Below are 15,995 nucleotides of genomic sequence, written 5' to 3' on the forward strand. Positions count from 1 at the left end.
TTCTGCATCACAAAATGGCTGCAGTTTCAAGCCATCACTTGCTGTCAATAGTGATAAAGTTGTCTCAGGTTGAGATGCAGCATCACCACATACTGACATCATGATGAGAAGATGCATATTTTGTTAAATTAGCCTGGTCCTGTGAGGGAAAAATCTGGGGGAACAATCTGGAACTTCAGTTTTTCTACAAAATAGGCAGCACAGGACCGTTAAAAATCACTGCTGCCCAGCTAATTTTGGGACACAAAGCAACCCATAACTTCATGAGATTCACTCAAGCACCTTGTGTCTGAATTAACACAAAGGAAAATTGGATAAAGAAAAAGAAAAGCAAGAACCAAACTAACAAAAAACCATTATGATAAATAAGTCTAAAAATATCCTCTAAACCTGGGTGTAGGACTGCAAATTAATTATATGAATATGCTCAGGAATGTGGTTGTTACAGTTTATGTAAACATCCACCCTGCTGAAGGTCACAGAAATGGTGTTCTTACCAGCTGAACAAAAAGTGTTTTCTTCTGCAACGTTTTAATCCTTTGAATCATTTTCCAAATACTGTATTAGCCATCTTCAAAATATTTGTGACTAGTGTTTCCAAATCATAGTGCATGTGTGCGCATCAGTCTTTCACATAGTATACAAGTCATCCATTTATAAGCTAGGGTTATTGTATTTTGCGAAAATAACAACCTGGGAACAAACTCAGAGTTCCACATGAGAATGTGATGGACAATGAAGCTGATCCAACAGGAAGTGCAAGTCCTAATCATTATGTAAAATTACAATGAAGGAAAATTTTGTAAACAGAAAGGGAAGGGCTTAGAGATTAGATAGCGCGTGCTACGTGGGTTTTTTTCGGCAACTTGATTAACAGTCTAATTTAGTAAAGAATCTCTCTTCCTCGCTATGGTCCTGATCCTCCACATCCTCGAACATTGTGTATTAATATTATTTATTATTTGTACTGTGGTAGCACTTACGATCCCCAGTCACAGACCAGGACCCCATTGTGCTAGGTGCTGTACAAACACAGAACATGTGCAAACATTTACCTTTGTACAAAACGAGAGCAAAATGCTGCCACACTCTGATTTGGTAGATGTTTATACCGACTTGGCACAGGTGTAAATGGCTACATGCCCAAGACAGTGTTGAATCAGGGCCTATATGTTGTACCATGGAGCTCCCTGTTTGTTGATGAAACTGAATTGAATCCAACCAAGACTTTCAATATGCTGTATGTCCTGGAAATTTAGCACTGTCAGAAGCCAGTCAGGTTCATTTTCCAGTAAATATTACCGAGTGGTACAAAGCCATTTAATTATTCCCCTCATTGTGGAGGTGACACCCTTTCTTTTTTGTCTGGCACTTAATGATTCCCACCCCCCACTATAAACAACATTTAATTTCTTAATTTTTAAAATCACAAGCCTCCACAGGGATGTGTTAATTATTTTGTTTTTCAAAGCATGAATAAACGTGTTTGATAGAGATAGACTAGGGAAGCAGAACTTGAACCTGGATTAGGGTTATGGCGATAGGTATATTATACCCGGTATAAATTGCTGTAGCTCTAGGGAAATTAACAGAACTATATTGATTTACACCAGCCAAGGTTCTTACACAAAATTGGTATTAGAGGCTCAACCTGAGCTAGTTTGACGGTACTGAACTCTCACAAGCTGCTCCTGTGATGTCTTGTCCCCATACGTCAGAAAAGCCACTAGTTGAGCTGATCCTGTAAGACTTCTACAGTCTTGGCCCACAGCTGAACATGATGCAGAAAATTGGCCCCTTGTGGTTTATTGACAATATATTATTTACATAATGCCATGGGTGGGCTTGCAGCTTTACAGAATAAAGATGAGACCAATACAAAGATATTATGATCTAATTTATATAGACAAAATGAGTAAATCCCTCAACACATGGAGAAGTGGGGGGTATAAACAAATACAAAATGAAAGAATTGGGGAAACTATTTGGGGGTGGGGAATGAGGCTGTAGGTCGCTTGTATTGCCCTGTTCTATGAACTTCTTGGAGGGGAGGGGATCATTGTTCTTGCTTTTTCATTGTCAGCAACCATAATAGAAAGGGAAAGGCACCTGAATGGGAATATTATAGCTCAAACTCAGAACCAAAGCTGTAAGAGTAGATTTGGATTCATGGACTTCAATTGTAACCTTCCCCAAATTTGTAGGGATTCAGATTTGAGGTTCTGGACTGGACCGATCATTAGTTTTACCATTTGCTAACAGCATTAAACCTTTTAGAATGTTTGCTCCAGCCGTCAGATAAACATAGCTTATCCAGTATTTACCCTTGCTGTGGGGCATACCAATCTGCATTCTCTCTGCCTGATCTGGCCTGCAGTATCTTGAATACAACTTGTCATTCAAATTATAGACCCGGTAACCTCTAGATCTCTCTTTTAACAGCTAACTACGAACATCCGGATTGTCCTTTTAAAAACATACACTTTAATGATTTGCAAGTATTAATTCCTAAGAAAATTTTCAACATGGAAACTGAAAACAATTTCCAAACACATTATGCATCATTATCCTGCCTAAAATGATTCAACAGACATTATAACCCCATCTCCCAGAGAACACAGTAATGTTGTGCAGCTATAAAGGTTCAAGTACCATGTTAGTGCTCTTACAAGGAAAACTCAATTCAAGCGATTACTTGTAATGGTTGTGAGAAGAAGGTGTCATTTACTACAGCAGTGTCCCCAGCTACAATTCTTATTAAGGTTTCATGAAAAAACTAAATTCAAATCAATTTCTTACTTTTTTAGCACAAGTTCTATGCACTAATTCCCACTTTTTCCTCTCCTGCTGTAACTATAAATGTAGGGAAAAGACTATGTATTTCAAAGATGAAGACTGTATTCATTAACAGTACAAAATTAAAAAAAAAAAAGGCTGAAGCACTCATCTTAATCAAGTCTATGTGAAAAATATGAGGTCATTACTGCCTGCCTGGTGATTACATGGATAAGAATAAAAAATACCCCAGCCTTGCAGGAAAATAATGCTTAGTTTGTTATACTTGGTTGCTTGTTATAAAGTGGATGCTGACAGTGAGCCTCAAAGCCACAGTCACTCTAGGCTTCTTCAACAAATACAGCATAAAATTACCAATCAGCAATTCAAAAACACCATGAAGAGGGCAAGAGGAAAGGTGGGGAGGGAGGGGGGCCTAAAATGCTCCTTTCAACAACATTCAAAAGAGATTTCCTTGAAGATGCATATACCATCAAAGGGAAACTCAAAATAAATATTGCTCGGCTTCAGTTTATATAAGGCAAAACCCACTTTGCTAGCATACACACCAAGTAATCAGGCCTGATGCAAGAGAAGTGCGGGTGAACTGAGAAGATGAAATCCACCCACTGACCTGGACACAGGGCATGGGTCTGTAGTGCAGCCATGTCTAGAGCTATTAGTCCAGCCTTTAGCTCCCTCTGCATCACTCATGTGGAGTACCAGGGTGACAGGATTGGTGAAATGCAGCTCCAGGGCCTCTACCCTAGCCTTGGCTCACTAACTAAGCCTATGCCCAAAGTAATACTGGAGGTACCTCTTCCAAGTTATGCGAACCCCTTACAAAACTTAAAATTCACAATTTAAATAAATACAGCACTTAGCACAGTGGGGTCCTGACCCACGACTGGAGCACAAATTTACTTCTCTTGTGAGCTCAACTATCAAAAAAAGTAAAAGTTCACAGTATGTTATAATAATCTAGAACAACAAAAGTTGATGGACAAGGGTACAAAAAGGAGACAGGAAAACTGAATTAGTCTAAACAAGAAAAGCCTACTAATGTAACTCAAGGACAGTTAAAATCAGGATTGGTAAACAAGAAAATATGGGTCCAAAGATTAATAAACCAAAATTGGTTTGTCAAATATTAGGCTTAATTGGTGGACAAAATAATGAAGGAATTGGCTATTCCACCCATCACTCCCTATTTGGATCCTTAAAAAGAGAAAATTTGGTGGGGCAAAGAGAGGAAAAAACAGGCACAGGGAAAGAACAGATGGAAGCTACTTCACCATCGTGGCTGTCGGCCCAACCATCTCCTGGGACCCTGGGCCGTTGTCATCCTAATCCTGAGAGATGCTCTGACCAAATCAGGCCAGAGAGGGGCCAGAGATAACATCACCATCTCTATCTACCAGCTTCAACTGAATCCCATCGGCCACCTGAGATGAAATAGGATCTTACTTTAACAAAGCAGCTGTGACAACAACAGCTCCAGTCCATTTCAACTGATTTCTTCTCTTTTCCCCAAAGGACAGTTATTGCATCTTTGATACCATCTAAGAAACTGTCAAACAAAGGGGGTGGTTTCCTTCTAAAACTCTCTCCAGCTAAAGGGAAAGGGAACAAGGGATGTCGTGAAAAAGAACGCCTTACTTAATACTTCACATTTTAATTGTTTTTCCTTATTTTCAGTATCTTTAATAACAGGTTTGGTACTAAGCAGGCTAAGGCCTTGTATACCACATTCCAGACCTTGTTGAACACTGTTTAATGTTGGACAGTGACTGGGTTATGTTAACACCTTTAACCCATATAGTCCATCTAAATTAATATAACAGGGGCACCAACTGCTACAATAATGCAAATAATAATAATAAAATATATCACATTAAACTGCTTAAATCCATTGCCAGTGCCCCTAAAAAATGATGAGATCTGTCCTCAAAACACCCTTGTCATTCCAGTGAATGACTCCATCCCAGCCAACACCAAAGAAAAGAAAAAATGAGCTTTGCATTATATCAGGAAGGATAACAAAGCCAGACTGCGTCAAACCAAGGGGGAGAACCACACCAAGAGACCCTTTTGTACTTCCAGTTTACAGGAACCCCCTACTGACCACAACTGCAGCAGTGTGGCATGAGGAAAGAGACATGGGTGAAAACAAAAGCTGCTTCTTCACATACTTTGGATTCAAGGTCCAAGAAGACAGAGAGAAATACAGCCTGGAAAATACCAACTCCATGTGCACAATCTTATACAACACTTTGTCCTTTTTTATAGTGGCATCAGTGTTATCTGTGGCTACACACTACTATATGCTGCAGTGAAAGGCAGGCTGCAGCCACACTCACTGCAGCGTGTAGCTACACATGACAGTGAAAGGCGCTGGCAGGAGAAGGCAGCGGGGAATGGTTCCGGCAGCAGGGAGCTACTGGAACCTTCCCCCACTGCTGGAGTCTTTCACTGGTTCTGGCAGCTCCCTGCGTCAGGGAAAAGTTCTGAAAGCTACCTGCAGTGGGGAGCTCCCGCGTCTACAGGACTATTTTTAAACAGCATAGATGTCCTGCTCCCAGCGCCTTTCCCTCTGCAGTGAAACACTGGCGGTGGGGAAAGGCTCAGGTGGAGGAAGGCAGCAGGGGAAGGCTTTGTCAGCTCCCCACTGCCAGAGCCTTTGACCGCTGCTACTGGAGCTGTTCACTGGCATGCGTAAAGCTACATGCTGCAGTGAGTGTGGGCTTAGCCTACCTTTCACTGAAGCATGCTGCTATACTTATCCTACATGCCACTGCAATTGTAGACTAGGTCTTACAGAGAGGTTTTGTTAACATGTCATAGCCACCACTGCCTTTCTGGCATGCTGGGTTAATGTACTAAGATTTTGCCTGTGATGGACTTGCCTCCTGGTTTTGGTGATGTGTGAAAAATATCCTTGGTGATTTTGTCCTACTCCCCGTTCAAGTGCATCAGAAAACCACTACAAGACTGACAGCCTCAGCTGAAGAGGCCTGAGACTGGAACAGCAGGAATGTTCTATGTCAGGACTGAGCTGCATTAGCAAAGCTTTATGCATAGTGCTTACTAAAAAGCTAATGCCTTAGTCTCTCAATTTCATCAGCATAATATTTAGGGGGAAAATAACCCAGAGTAATATTTTTTGCATTTTAAATTGTACACTAGCAATTAGAAACTGCTAATAAAAATAGAGAAGGACCTTGCTTTCAGTAATTTTCTAAGTATAAACAGAAGCACTCCCTTAAAAGCTTTAAAATAACCTCTGTACAGGCAATGAGAAAAAGGCTTCTATTACCTGGAAAGTGCTTTTGTCCCTCTGCAACCATTATTCACACATACGAAGTCACATTTGAATAAACTCAAATGACCTGCCTTACATACAATTCAATACTATTTATTTTTATATAGAATCCTTTATACACAGCATCACAAACCACTTCACTGAGAGAATCAAGTGTGAGCTAAAGAGGAAAGGAAGCTTTTTGGGTGAAATTCCATGAGAAGAAATAGGGAAGACAGAAACAGCCAGTTTCAGAGAGATGTGGATGAGTACGAGGGTTTGTCTACATGGGGACATTCAAGAAAATTAATCCAAATTAACTAGAGGTCTGAATTTGAAATAGTTAATGCAGTTAATGCTAAACTGCATTAAATTCCTGTATGGATGCTTTGGAAGTGAATTAAGCCAAACAAAATTAAGACCATTTTTATTCTGAATGAGGGTATTCACACAGAGGTTTAATGTGGTTTAACTATCTGCTTCAAATTCACTCCTTTAGTTAATTTGGATTAATTTTCCTGGAAGGACATGTCTACACAGGGACAAAGTAGAAGGCTGACCACCCTAAATTGTGAGGAATGATAGATGAAAGAAGGTGGACAGCAGACAAAGTGAAGTGTGGGAGATAGAAGCCTCCAAGATTGGCAATGCATGAGCAAACAGGAGAACAGGTAGATAAAAAGCTTGGAAGTAAATGAAGCAAGTCCATGGAAGGGAATTTTCAATTCAATCATTCAACAAGCCAGTGATAATGACAAAGGGTAGAGGAAGCATGGTCTTGTGAATTTAGGAGACCTGAGTTCTTTCCCTCCTCTGCCATATGCTTCCTGTGCGAGCTTCAGTAAATCACTTCATCTGTGCCTCAAGTCCCCATCTGTAGAATGGAAATAGTGATACACTGGGGTGTTGGGAGGTTAAATCCATAAATACTTAGGAGATTGCTCAGACACTAATGAGAGCAATGTGTGTACCTAACCAGACAGGGAACAGTATGGTCCTAAAAGCATAGGCACCAACTCCGTGGGTGCTCCGGGGTCTGGAGCACCCACAGGGAAAAAATGGTGGGTGCTGAACATCCACCGGCAGCCCCCCATCCGCTCCCCTGCAGACCCTGCCACCTGTCAGTGGGTCCTGCCGATCAGCGCCTTCCCCTCCCTCCCCGTGGCTCCTGCCCGCCATAAACAGCTGTTTTGCAGCGTGCAGGAGGCTGGGGGTAAGGGGAGAGGAGCCAGGACGTGGTGTGCTTGGGGGAGAGGGTGGAGCGGGGGCAGGAAGAGGCGGGGCATGGGTGGGACCTTGGGGGGAAGGGGTGGAGTGGGAAGACCTGGGGGTTGAGAACCCCCTGGCTCTTTGGAAAGTTGGCACCTGTTCCTAAGAGAGTAAATTTACAGTGTTCTGAATCTCCATAAGTTTAGAGAGTACCACAGATGTTTACAAAGATCATGAAAAATGGAAATGAAAACTGGAGAGAACTAAAAAATGGATAAGAATTTCTACAGAGACAGGTTTAAGAGCCAATGTTGGAGAAGTGGTGATAGAAAGACAGACAGGTGAGCTGAGAGAGTGGGGGGAAGTTTAGGGTTCAAATATCAAATATGACTCTAATTAGAAACACAATTAATAACTGTATGAACCCCCTAAAAATGCTCCCTGATTTCCAGGTAATCATCAACTGGGAACTGGCTGCATTCTGAAAATGGGATAGAAACTAATTATTGTCAGGAACTAACATGGGGAAGGAAAGGTGTAGGCAGGAAGAGACAGGTCACTTCCTGAGGGAGAAATAACAGCGGGTTTCTGCAGATAGAGATTCAGCGTGGAGAGAACTTTTTATCCACATGGAGAACTTCAGCCTTCGAAACATTCAGCAGCAGAAGCTCCTAGGGTAGCCAAGAGTTACAGGCAGATACAGGGTAGCCAGGAAGATCAGAAAGTAAATTACAGGAGATCTAGAAGAGTAAGATATTAGGGTGTCCGCAAGTGAACCTAGCAGTATACCTGGAGAATTTTTAAAACATGCAGATTAGAGAAGCAGAGTGAGCAGTGGGGAGATGAGATGAATAGTAGATCAGAGATGGAATTTCACCCTTGAGAACATATAGTCCTCCTGAATATCTAACACAGGCATGTGGCTCTCTAACAGTTAAAGTGCGGCTTGTGGAGCCTTCCATGCCCCCAACCTCATTTTCCACCTACCAGACTGTGGGGGGAAGCTTGGGGCTTCTGCTCTGTGGGGCGGGGGTCTCGGGGCCTTAGCCCTGCAGGAGGGCGTTGGGGCACAAGACCGTGCCCCAGCAGGTGCTGCTCTGCAGGGCAGGTTGTGCTTGTGGCTCTCGAACTTCTGAAGATTATCTTACGTGGTTTGGAGGGTCAATAGGTATGACCACTCCTCATCTAACATATTATTTCAACAGGCTTGAGCAGACATGGTTCAGGCTTACAGTACTTGTGTATGTGTAGGAAGAAGAAGGGAACAGGTTAAGCCAAAAACAAGTGTGGCCATATTTTCCTGTAAAATGTCTGCTGGATACCAGAAATGTTTGCTATCCCTTTGTAGCTCCCTTTTTTTTATTTGTTCTAAACAATCCTTAAGAAGAGCATTTTAAAATATTTTTAAAAAATATTTAGAAATGGATCTGAAACAAATAATTAAACATTCCATACGAAGATGTCTTTGTTAAACATATCTTTATTCTTTGTTGTTTGATATTATGGTAGTGTCCAACTGAGATCAGAGTCCCACTGTGCTAAGTACTGAACAGACACATCTTAAGTGACAGTCCTCGTCCCAAAGAACTCAAATTTAAATAGACAAGGCAGACAAAGGGTGTCGGAAGGGAGCAGTTGTGACACCATGTACCCTACATGATACCCTGTACCCCACATTCACCACTTTTGTAAGGATATGATATATTTTGTATTAAGTATGCCTTGTGAGATATCATCTGAAAACTCATAATCTGCAGAATATGATTATCCGGTTGTAATGTGTCTGACAACACTGCATGTAAAATGATGAGATTTTGCTATATGATTGTTACTGAAACATGCATAAGAAGGAGGGAAAACGTCATGAGCAGAGAGATGGAAGGAGGAGAAAGGTGGCTAGGGACGACGACTCTCAAAGAACTGAACAAAGGGAGGAAGTGGTCCCAGCCTGGAAAGGGACACAGCTGAAATGTACTGCAGCTCATGGTGAGCCAAACCTTTTGCTTTTAAGCCTATTAGCCTTGGTAAAGTTTCAAAGTTAGCTTACATGTTTATCCTTTTATTTCTTTTGTAATCAATCCTGACTTATTTGCATCTATACTTGTAATCACTTAAAATCTCTCTCTAGTTAATAAACTTGTTTTATCTAAACCGATGTATTTTGGTTGAAGCGCTTGGGAATCCCTACTTAAGTCAACAAGCCTGGTGCAGATTCATTGCCCATTGTTGGAATGATGGACTATCTATGAGTTTATACTGCCCAGGAGGGTCCTGAACAGTACAAGACCCACATTTCTGGGAACGAAGGCTGGAGCTGAGGGATATGTGGGCGTCACCCTGTATGTAATTCATGGATGGCTGGGCACAACATGCATGTATTCAGCTGGGAGTGACTTTACATGCTGGTGGCTGTTAAGTGAGCAGAGCTTAGAGGGGTTTGCTGTTCATCAGTAAAGCAGTGTAAAAAGCATCCCAGGCTGGAGAGCTAAGGGACACAGCAGTTCAGGTTCCACCCTGGGGAATGTCACAGAGTATCATCCCCATTTGTAACTGGAGCACAGAGAGATTAAGTGACTTGGCATAAGAAGTCAGTGGCAGAGTGGGAAGTGAACCTGCTCTCCTGAGTTTCAGGCCAGTGCCTTTACCACAAAACAATTATTTCCCTCTTTAACAGCTTCTCTTCAAGCCCTCAAAGTGCCCTGGAAAATAATGGAGTCATTTAGCTGACATGTGTGGTCAGATTTGCATTCCATTAGTTTTATTCAACAGTTCATCCATTCTTCTCTCCAAAGCTGATTTTCCTGAAACACTCACTGCCAGATCTGAAGCTTCTTTTTTAGGAAACCCCATCAAAATCTATGTGAGCCTTGGCCTGCCTGAGGACTGCAGGATGTGGCCTCCCAAGTGTTGAATTTACAGTATGCGGTAGAGTCTTTCTACCAAACTTACCATTCTGTTGGTGAAGTTGCTGAAGTCCTTCACTAAGATATGTTTGATCATCTCTGGCTCAGACACCAACACGTACATTCGCCGACCGATGTAGTATCTACAAAGGAGGTGGAAAACCATTTTAGCACCCATAGCCAGCCAGAGAGCCACCTTCCCTACGATGCCTCTGTTGGCTGAAATAAGTTTTTTGTAAATAAATCATATCAGGTTTCCATTCTCTTTGGCAGTTCAGTATCTCTCCACCTCTCTGAAACACTTAAAAAGATTAAGCTGTCAAGTCTATTGGTATTTAAAGGAATCAATTAAAAACCTTTTATCCATTGTCATCACCAATTAAAACACTTGCTGAGAACTAATTAAAGAACCATTCCATCATCTACTTACTCACAGCTGCTTGTTACATACTGTACTCAATGCATCATAACATAACACAATACGTTATCACTAAAGACAGACTGTAAAAGAATGGGAAGAAAACACTGATTAAAAAAAGAAAAAAACACACCCAACCAAACAAGAAAGAATTACTAGAACCTTTGTCTAATCTAAATCTAATGCCTTTCCACCACTAGGCTGTATCTGCACTGAACATTTCTACCCTGAACATCTTCAGAAATTCTCCCACTGTTGACTGGGCAATGGTGCAGTTCCACTACTGCTAACAACAACGGCATTGCTGGTGTAGACCTCCTCAGAGGTATTTTTATCACAACAACAAACAAGTGACAGAGGAAGGGTGGGGGTGGGGTGGGGAGGGAAAAGGACAGTATTGCCTTCAAGTAAGAATAAGGCCACATTGTGTTCTCTTTACCCTAGATAGCTTTGGGGAGGGAGCTATCGTTTCCTGAATCTGATCCAATGGCTCCTGCTGGCTTCTCAGACAGTGAATTGAGATTCTTTATCTGCTTCAGATGTAGAAAAAATATAGGTCTGTTTCTACATCATCTGCACCAGTCTAACCAGATACCACAGAATAAATATGTTTGTTAACACTCATACTTTTCTCCTGAGCCCTGGCATTTGCATTCACAAAGAATGCTTGTGGCCTCACTTGGTACAGCGTTTCAGACCACGCTTCCGCCAGGAAGTACTGAAAAATCTCATGATGAAAGACTGATCTCCCTATGATAAAACCCTGAGAGGTACAAACAATTGTCTGAATTTTTATCCACGACAAAACGATGAACTTCTCCAATTCTGCCCACCACTAGTTTGAAGTCTCTGCAGAGACACCGAAGAACAAATGGCTATGAAAACTGAGCTCCCCTTTCATTCCTTCCTAGACATGATTTTCTCCTGATAAAAGGTTAGGCACATTGGCAAGGTAATAGGGGTAGCTGGCAATTCTGTTGCCTGTATTGTTTAGTACAGAGGGGACCTTGGTCCCCTGAGATGCAATTCTAGTATTTTGCACAAAGCTCAAATTTACTTTAACACATAACAAACCTGAATCATAATATGTTTATTTGAACCTAATGCATCTGCACTGGATACAGATGCTTGGAATAGAGTCCCTGTTTCTGGGGCAGTACTCTTTAACTGACTCATTATTTGAAATCACAGCAGTCATTAGCATCTGGCAATGAAGTTTCCAGCCATTCCCTCTTATTGTTTGTAATGATGAATCCAGTTACAAAGAAGGGAGGGGCATAGGAGGGAATGGATGGAGAAAATCCACTCATGTACCCAGGGATTAAAAATACTAAAAGGCTAAAATTGCTTTTATGCAAAGATCAGTGCTGCCTTTGTGCTCTCAACCTGCTTTCAAGAACAATGGTTGTAAGGGAGGATCAGTGTATCATTGCTTTCTTTCACCCCAATACATAACTGCTCCCCTGATGGCTCCTTTCTATTTCCCCAATCTGTATGTTTATTAATATGTTCTTCCTAACTTTTTCTGGGAACTGAAGAAGTGGGGATATGGGAAAGCACTTTGGGAAAACTCAGTTCCAAGAGTCACAGTAATAATCTGTCAAGTATCAGGGGGTAGCCATGTTAGTCTGTCTTTAAGGTGCCACTGGACTCCTAGTAATAATCTGCTAACACTCATCAGCTACGTTTACAAAGAAAAGAAAAGGGATAAGGGGACCTGAAGGTTAAAGAAGACCACATGAGCTTTCCTCCTTACTACACGTGGGTCCTGATCCGGCACATGCTTAACTTTAAGGATGAAAGTTAAAATCAAGCATGTGCATAAGTCTCTATAGGATCAGGGCTTTGTTCTCAAAACCAAGAGGATATTTCCCTACCTGTATTTGTTCTTCAATACCCTATTAAGTTAAAAACTTCTGAACAATAATCCATTATTTCCAAATAAATAACCGTTTTACCTCTGCCATATAGCTTTATAGTCATCTAGTATTATTATATAGTGATAGTTAGTTTAAGATTATTATTGGGAAAAAATGAATACTCGTCATATTTTACTAAACAACAGTTTGAGAGAAAAGAAACCTATGGATTCACAGCTAATTGAGGATAGTCCCTTTTATTAAATTCCTCTTGTGTGGTATTTCTATTTATTTGCTACATTCAGCTTTTCATACTCTCTTCTGTTTAAATGGGAGCCACCCAACATAAGTGAAACCCCCACATTTTTAGGCCAGCAATTTAAAGACAAAGATCTATTACTTGTCATGGTAGAGAGGCCAAGTATCCTAATTTACCATAGCTTGTGACAGGACTTTGCTTCCCCCATAGGAGAAATGGTACCGTTTCTATAGGAAGCGCAGGGATGTGAGTTATACAGCCCTCTGAGGAGTACTACTGTAAGAAGTTATCCAACAGCTGTTCAACAGAGAACATAGACTTACTTACAAGAGTTACAGAAAAGCCAGGCAACCTTTCGCTGTCTCCTCCAAACAGTGTGCAGTTCAAGGGAAGTGAAACAATGATATATTAAGAAAAAGAAGTTAATCTGTATCCGGAGCATTTTAATAACTAAAGAGGCTCCCACAGATACATGCAAACACAAAAACTCATTTATGACTCTTATTTCTTGCTGCAGTTTGGCCTGTAAGAATGAACAAACACACACATTTCATTTAATGCAGTATACAAATTATTTTGCCTGTTGTTCAAATTCAACTCAGGATGGTCGAGTCTAGCCAATTTACAACCAATAATTTATTCAGCAAACTGAGCTCTTCTTTTCTCCTCAGGCATTATCTGCAAACAAACAGGTTGGAATTCTTACAGTTTTGCTTGCAACTCCTCCCTGTATATTTCAGTGCTAAACAGGGGTGGCTCTAGGGATTTTGCCCCCCAAAGCACGCAGGCAGGCTGGGTTCGGCAGCTTGCCTGCGGACCTTCCGCAGGCACGCCTGCGGGAGGTCCACCAAAGCCGCGGGACCAGCGGACCCTCCACAAGCATGCCGCTGAAGGCAGCCTGCCTGCCGCCCTTGCGGCGACCGGCAGAGCGCCCCCCGCGGCTTGCCGCCCCAAGCACGTGCTTGGCGTGCTGGGGCCTGGAGCCGCCCCTGGTGCTAAAGCCTAAGCTGTCTCACAGACTGCCCCCTAGTCTCCCTAGTGTGATAATGAAGCAGGCTTCAGTGAGGGGGCCACAGACGTGGCAGCAAAGAGGCATCAGGCCCAGCATAGAAGCAGCTGGGTCCAGTTTTCAACCAAGGTAGGGATGGTGAGTTGAAGGGTGAGAGTAGAAGATGGAACGCCATATCCATAGGTGGAGGAGGGAATAGCTATCCCTGCCCTATCCCACCCTTGCACAAGATATACTTTTATGTAAATGCTAAGTATTATCATTAATATACAACATCTGTCCTAAGAGGTATGTTATTGGTTCAAAGTACTTTACAAAGAGCTATATGATTATTCCCAATTTTAAATGGGGAAACTGAGGCACGGGGATTAACGTACATACTTGAGGTCACCCAGTGAGTCAGTGTCAGAGTGGGCAATAGGGCTTGCCAGTCCCCCATTCTAGCTATTAGACCAATGCTACCTACTGGGGGAACAGTTTGGCCCTCCCTCTCACCTTTTAATCACACAATGACCAAAATCCTCCCAAGTACAGCACCCGGCCCAGGAGGAGCTCCTCCTCCACAAATTGCCAGAACCGTGGCTGTGCCTACCCTACACCTCCATCTCTCCTGCACTGTCAAAAAAGTTGCCAGTTACTGGCAATCCCTGGTCAGTAGCCTATATGTAACAAGTTGGTGACATCAGTCCAACTCCTAGCGAACAGATAAACACACCACTAAAACCACCATCTCATTTGCCTTCCCTTTGAGAGCAATCTCAGAATAGAGAGCAAGGACTGAATGAGCATGGAATGGAGACTCAGCGATCTTCTCACCAGAGGAGGGTCCTACAGATCACAGTTGATGAAGGGAATGGCGTGGGGGAAATTTTTAACTACTCTTCTCTGTGCTATACTTGTTCTATAAATAAAGGATTTCAAGTTCCCGGGCTGTCAATCCAGTACCTTTCCACAGCAAGGAAGGGCTGATCATGGATCCTTCTGGAGCACCATTGCAATCATCAACCAGATGGAGGTCCCTTCTGAATCACCTTGCCATGCCATCACCTCTTCTCTGCATGTGCTGACTTCACAGCAGGGCCGGCTCCAGGCACCAGCATTCCAAGGGCAATCTGCAAGGGGCAGCAGTCTGTGGTGTTTTTGCCTCCAAGCAGCGCGCCGAATTGCCACCTCGGACGGTGGGGGAAGTCCATGTGCCGTTAGGGCGGCACGCGCGTTTCTGCGGTGGCAGCAATTCGGCGGCAGCTTCTATGTTCAGCTATCCGCGGTGGCGCAGCTTCTGTCTTCATCTGGAAGACAGAAGCTGCCGCCGAATTGCCGCTGCCGCGGAAACACACATGCTGCCGTAACAGCACATGGACTGCCCCCGCCGTCCACGGCGGCAATTCGGCGCGCTGCTTGGGGCGGCGAAAACAGTAGAGCCGGCCCTGCTTCACAGTGATCCTGCATTTGCAGGTACTGATTTTAGAACCCAAATTTGGATTCTCACACTACATCATGGCACACCCAACTGACATTAAAAACCTCTCTTAGGGCACATTGGACGACAAATTCTCATCACACCTACTGTAATCAGTACTGCATCCAAAGTGACACAGACAGTGACCATTCTAGTTCTATTGGACTGTCTCCTATTGTCCCTTATAGCCTCATATTAACTAATAGCTCCTATGCCATTAGAAAACACACACGCTCTTAGCAAGATGGCCACCATACAAATGTTGCCTTACTTCACAGGACGAGTGGAATGTGTACATCATGGCTAAAGGGGCACTTTCTGCACATCATCTGTGTGGGAAACACCTGCACTCCAATCAACCTGATTATCGCTAGGCCATCAACTCTCAGAAGGCTTTGATCTCTCTATCTGTTATCAGTCCCATGCACTTCAGACGCATTACATTTCTCATTACGAAAAATAATGCTGCTGGGCAAAAAACAACAAGGCTCTGTTTTCTAGGCTGTAGTCTAGTAAAGCAGGCGAAGATCATCTGGAGAGCCGAACTAAACAAGAAAATATTATCTCTCCCCTTCCCTTGGGGAGAACAAAGAACATGCTGAGGAGAACAAATAGAAAGAAGAGGGGAAGTAGCAAGCATACAGAAGGAAAGTGTATTTTCTTAATAGCTATTTCTCAAAGAGAGAAAACAGCCTAGATCCTTCCTCCTCTATTATTTTTAGAGAGGCTCATTCACAGCAAGCTGAGAAATATGGGAAAGAAAAATATGTTTATTCATTTAAAAATAGGCTTAAGGTCGATAC

At 42.6% G+C, this 15,995-nt stretch overlaps 1 protein-coding gene across 6 annotated transcripts in view; it reads right to left on the reverse strand.

The window, feature by feature from the left end:
- TBXAS1 (thromboxane A synthase 1) overlaps nucleotides 1-15,995 on the reverse strand; it is a 329,156-nt gene that overhangs the window by 159,184 nt on the left and 153,977 nt on the right. For all 6 annotated transcript variants that reach the window (XM_044988623.1, XM_044988655.1, XM_044988639.1 and 3 more), the window contains one exon: nucleotides 10,235-10,331. In XM_044988623.1, the coding sequence (XP_044844558.1) occupies nucleotides 10,235-10,331 (97 nt within the window). The remainder of the gene's footprint in view (nucleotides 1-10,234; nucleotides 10,332-15,995) is intronic.

The sequence above is a fragment of the Mauremys mutica genome, chromosome 1 (genome assembly GCF_020497125.1).
Source record: "Mauremys mutica isolate MM-2020 ecotype Southern chromosome 1, ASM2049712v1, whole genome shotgun sequence".
Taxonomy (NCBI): domain Eukaryota; kingdom Metazoa; phylum Chordata; order Testudines; family Geoemydidae; genus Mauremys; species Mauremys mutica.